General features: G+C 40.7%; 1 protein-coding gene across 1 annotated transcript in view; it reads left to right on the forward strand.

The window, feature by feature from the left end:
- agbl4 (ATP/GTP binding protein-like 4) overlaps nucleotides 1-4,757 on the forward strand; it is a 146,668-nt gene that overhangs the window by 19,653 nt on the left and 122,258 nt on the right. The window contains exon 3 of the mRNA XM_035653649.1: nucleotides 1,662-1,786. Within this exon, the coding sequence (XP_035509542.1) occupies nucleotides 1,662-1,786 (125 nt within the window). The remainder of the gene's footprint in view (nucleotides 1-1,661; nucleotides 1,787-4,757) is intronic.

Genomic DNA, 4,757 nt, shown 5'->3' on the forward strand with positions numbered 1-4,757 from the left:
GTTTTTCCTGACATGCACACATGTACAGAGAGAAAGACCGACATGCGTAACCCTTCCTCAGCACATGTAATTAAAGTTACATAATAAAGTTTATTCATCAACATATAGTCTTATTGTCTCTCTCTGTCACACCTCTCTGCCTTCCTTTTATTGTCTGTCAAACTTTTCTTTCATATGTTGTTGTCTTGAATATAGAATTATCAGAGTCTAGATGAATGACTAGATGAAGTACATAGTTATACATTCCAGCACAGCTCAGCCACTCCCTAATCAGTCAGAGTAGCGGCCTGCAGAGAGGGATTTTTTTTCCCAGGCACCAGTGTGCTGGAATGAGATGCCACTCACCATTAGTCCGCTAGCTGCGGGAGCTGTTGGTGGATTGGCTTCAAATGTAAATATTGATCAGTCATCAGCTCATTGTTACACAATAACATCTTGGAATTTCTTTCTTGCTGCCTGTGTGTTTCTGTTGCATGCCATGTTGAAATTGTTGAAAATACCACCATGAATATAAAACTTTAAACTGAAATACTCGTCTTGTTTATGTTTCAAAGCACCTTGTAGTTTTTCTGCAGTCCTATATAAACTAATGATAGCACTTCAGTGGGTAGCTTCAGTGGAGCAAAGCAAAGTGTGTTTTGTGTGTGTGTGTGTGTGCTGCAAGCTGACTAGTGGATTAGCTCTGTCCGATGGCAGAAGGAGAGGGATCTACTTTGACAGTGTGGTAGTTAGCCCATCTGTCCATAATCAGCTGTGTCTGTGTGTGCGTGCTGCTGCTATGGTGCTACTTACCAACAGGTGGTCAACAGTACCCTGATGTAGAGTTGTGAGGGACATTGTGGTCCGCCTAGTTTGCCAGTGAACTCAACTCTTGAACAGCTGCTGGTTAATGCAGCATCTCAGTTTACCATTTAAAATGACAGAGTTGACCTGTCTTGCATTTTGGGTCAAGCACAGCATTCAGTTGAAAGAAGCTGTCAGTTCGTACGTTTTCCATGCAGCTCCCACAAGAAAGGCTAACACACTCTCTTCGCTTTGAAGTTCACTAATTTGTGCCACCATAAGAGTCTCCGCTACATGTGTGTGGATATATACCATCAGAAGATTCCGACATGGTCTATATTTAGAATGCTTGTCATGTAATCATCTACTACCCAGTCATCTTATAGACAGCTATGAGAATTGGATGCGGGGAAATAGTTCCCATTGGATTAATTATACTTCCACTGATCATCTGGATCTTTTTGCTGTAGTTAGTATATTTTGTGTAAGATATGGATGGCTAGAACCACCTTGCTGTTTGTCTTTCTGATCCTCATACTAACCGCTCTCTGTGCGCATAGTTGTGGTTTGAGGGACTGTGAAGATACATACAATGATAAACCAGGCTGGAGTCCACTATAACAGTGAAGCACTATTAGTAGACACTAGACTTTGACTTATTGATTTAACACATATGTCTTTGAAATCCTCAGTTTGAAGTGACGCAGGGGTGTGTTATAGCATCATTTTGTCTTGTGCTTGCTTGTCTGTCTGTAATGCTTTGAGTCCATTGATTGTGTGCTATAACGAATACAGAAGAAATGATCCACTGTGATTGTGTGTTGTGGACTGCTCACTTCTACTTAATGCTAACGTAAGCTGTTTCACTGCCTCTGCAGGGAACCTTGGACGTGTTGACTACATCAGTGAGTTTGAGTTTGACCTCTTCATCCGGCCTGACACCTGCAACCCCCGCTTCAGAGTCTGGTTCAACTTCACAGTGGAGAACATCCGTGAGACACAGGTCAGCATGCTATCATTTTACATAGTGTTACCATTAATCGTGAGGCATGCTAGATACTCCATAACACACTCAGACTACTCCTTTATGGGTGCTTAATTAGAGCAATCAAACGTTTAAAGTGGAGTACAGAGAGTCTTTATGCCAATGCCATAACGATGTCATATCAATCCAAATAGAGACAGTATGTAGTCAGATCAAGTTTAATAAAGATATTATGTACAAGTTAAGTTTTAAATCACAAGTTAGAAAGGGGCTTTCAGCGACCTAGCATTAAAGGCAGTCCTATGAATGTATGTCAATGTGCTACCTTCACAAAATTATAAATAAAACAGTTTATAATAAAGTTAATGCTTAATTCTTTACACATTTTAACATTGGCCTCCTTGAAGTTAATAATGGTAAATGGTAAGCCAATTTAAAGATCCTTATTTGAATAAGGATGAAATAAGACCGTGTGTTTCCCTCAGAACATTGTTGTTCAGGAGCAGTGTCAGCAAAAAAGATGTAATAATGATGTTTAGGTATGATACGGTTTCATTATGTTAAGTAGTCAAAAGTCATACTCATACTGTCATAATGCCTCCCTTGAAACTCTCCTAAATGCCCTCTAACACATCTGAGTGTATTAGAAATGTGTACCCATAACACTACCAAAGTTGTTTCTCCCTTAGAATTGAGGCATTCTTCTATGTCCTATCTTACTTCTTGTCACAGCCTGTCAGCTTGTTTCTGCCACTGGCAAGCTCTGAGCTCCATGATTGGCTGACAGAGGTGGTCACATGCCACAGAGATACACTGTATGTGGGTACAGCGAGTGTGGCTTTAGGGGGATGGAAGCTTGTTCTATCATTTAAATATAACTTTGCAGGATAGGTATAAGGTAAAACTGACAATACTGGCAGTTAAGTTTGACTGCTGCTATGTAATTTGTCAGGCTTAGATATGAAGCAAACAAAAAAAAGAGAGTTAAAGTTTGGAGAGAGACAGTTGGAAGACATCCAAATATAATGACAGAGGGTGTAAGATAGAAAGAGGTAGGGAGAGAAAGATTGACAAAGATGAGAGTGAGAAAAAATCAAATGCAGAGGATAGGACCACAGCATGCTGTTGCTGTTGTCTTCCTGTAGAGTGTCCAGCACAGCCTATCTGAGGCTATCAGGCCTATCAGCCCATCTCCCTGCAGTGCTGTAGTCAGCACTAATCACATTTTATGGCTCTGAGATGAATGGGAGGCCTCGGTTGGAGCCGGATCGATCTCTGGGCCAGATAGACCAGCACCAGCAGCCTGCAGCCTGGGCCAACAGGATATTTGCTGTTGTGGCAAAATGACAGAGAAAGTGTGAGAGAGAGACAGTGAGTAAGTGACTGGGGGAGGGGAATATGACACAATAAACAGCAAAAGATTGATAAATATCATGTAACCCAATATGTACAGAGGCTCATGCAAGAGCAAGCTTACAGGTGACAAAAAAAGGTGAGCAACCATTTCCATTGCACACCTACAAGCTCTCTCTCTATAGACCCCCTCACAAGCTTCTTTCATAGAAATCTGTTTCTTATCTGTCCAATTTCCTTCTTCAAAGAGGCCTTGTGTGAATTTAATCTACTCCAGTAGAAGGTGTTGTGGTTAAGTGCTGCCTGTGCATTTTGCCAAGGTGTGTGTGTGTGTGTTTGTATACAGACGCTGTGATTAGATTGTGTCTCTGTGCCTAGAATTGTCAGAATTCACATACATCTTTAGTTTGCATACTAATGGTTGTAATATTGTTATGATTTGAAGGAGAGGAATTAAACAGGCAAAGAATAATAGTATGAGTAAATAAACCAACTAAGTGTAGCTATGTGGGGAGAGGCTGTGCTATAGAGATATCAGTGGGTTCCAGGGGAGAACTGGGCTGTTGGAGTGTTTCATCCAGCTAAGCCGTGCTAACTCTCAGCCTGAGCCAGGGGAATGGGGAACAGTAAAAGCCCGTGATATTGGAAGTGAGATGGCCATTTTGAAGGAATGTAAGCTGGTGAAACAGATTTGGTCTGCCTCAATCAGCTTAGCAGCTTTGTGGAAATTGGCTTCACCGTAGTACCGGTTATGATGGATGGCTGGATGGATGAATGTCTCTTTTTTGTATGTCCTTTCTTTTTTTGTGTTTTTCGAACCACTCACTTACCTCAAAAAGCCCAGACCAATTCTGGTTACGTTGGTTGCAATGACCGGGGCTGTGTGACTCTGTTTGAGGTTTTGCTTAGTTTTGCATATTTTCTTGAGGAAAATGTCTTGCAAAAAGTACTTAGGATAATTGGTCTGAGTTTCTACTTGGCTACAGGAAAGACAAAGGTCTGGTGGCTTAGTGTAATTTTGGTGTCTTTTTAGCATGAAAGTGCACCCATCCACAATGTCTGTGTTTTGTATAGTAGGTGTGCACAGTCTGGGTTTTACTTAATTCTACAGATTATACGATAACTTACTTACATAAGTTACTTAAGAAACTTGTTAATCTCGCTAGTTGACACCAGAAACACTAATTCAATTCAATTCAATTCAATTCAATAAAATCTTATTTATATAGCGCCAATTCGTAACAAAAGTTATCTCATGACACTTTTCAAATAGAGTAGGTCTAGACAGTAATAAAATTATAACTGAGAACCAACAGTTCCAACCATGGGCAAGCACTTGGCGACAGTTGGGCTTCGAGAAAGAGGGGTAAAAGGATTGGCATTCCTGCCAATAGATGCTCCTAAATATTACACACTAGACCTTTAAGTCATCTGCAGTTGTTTTATAAAGTTGCCCCAAAAAATGGCAGGTGGCATTTGGTAGCCTACCAAATGGTTTATCTGGTTTGTGCTTGTAAGATGTCCCCTGTGTCTTGGTCTATTAATGTAATACCAGAGAACATCTTTCTTTTCATTTCACTGCATAGGCCTGCCAAAGTCTATGTGGGAAAAACTGCAGGATCAGGCTTAAAAAAAA

This window comes from Morone saxatilis, unplaced genomic scaffold, assembly GCF_004916995.1.
Source record: "Morone saxatilis isolate NCDOM2014 unplaced genomic scaffold, NCSU_SB_2.0 Contig12, whole genome shotgun sequence".
Lineage (NCBI taxonomy): Eukaryota > Metazoa > Chordata > Actinopteri > Moronidae > Morone > Morone saxatilis.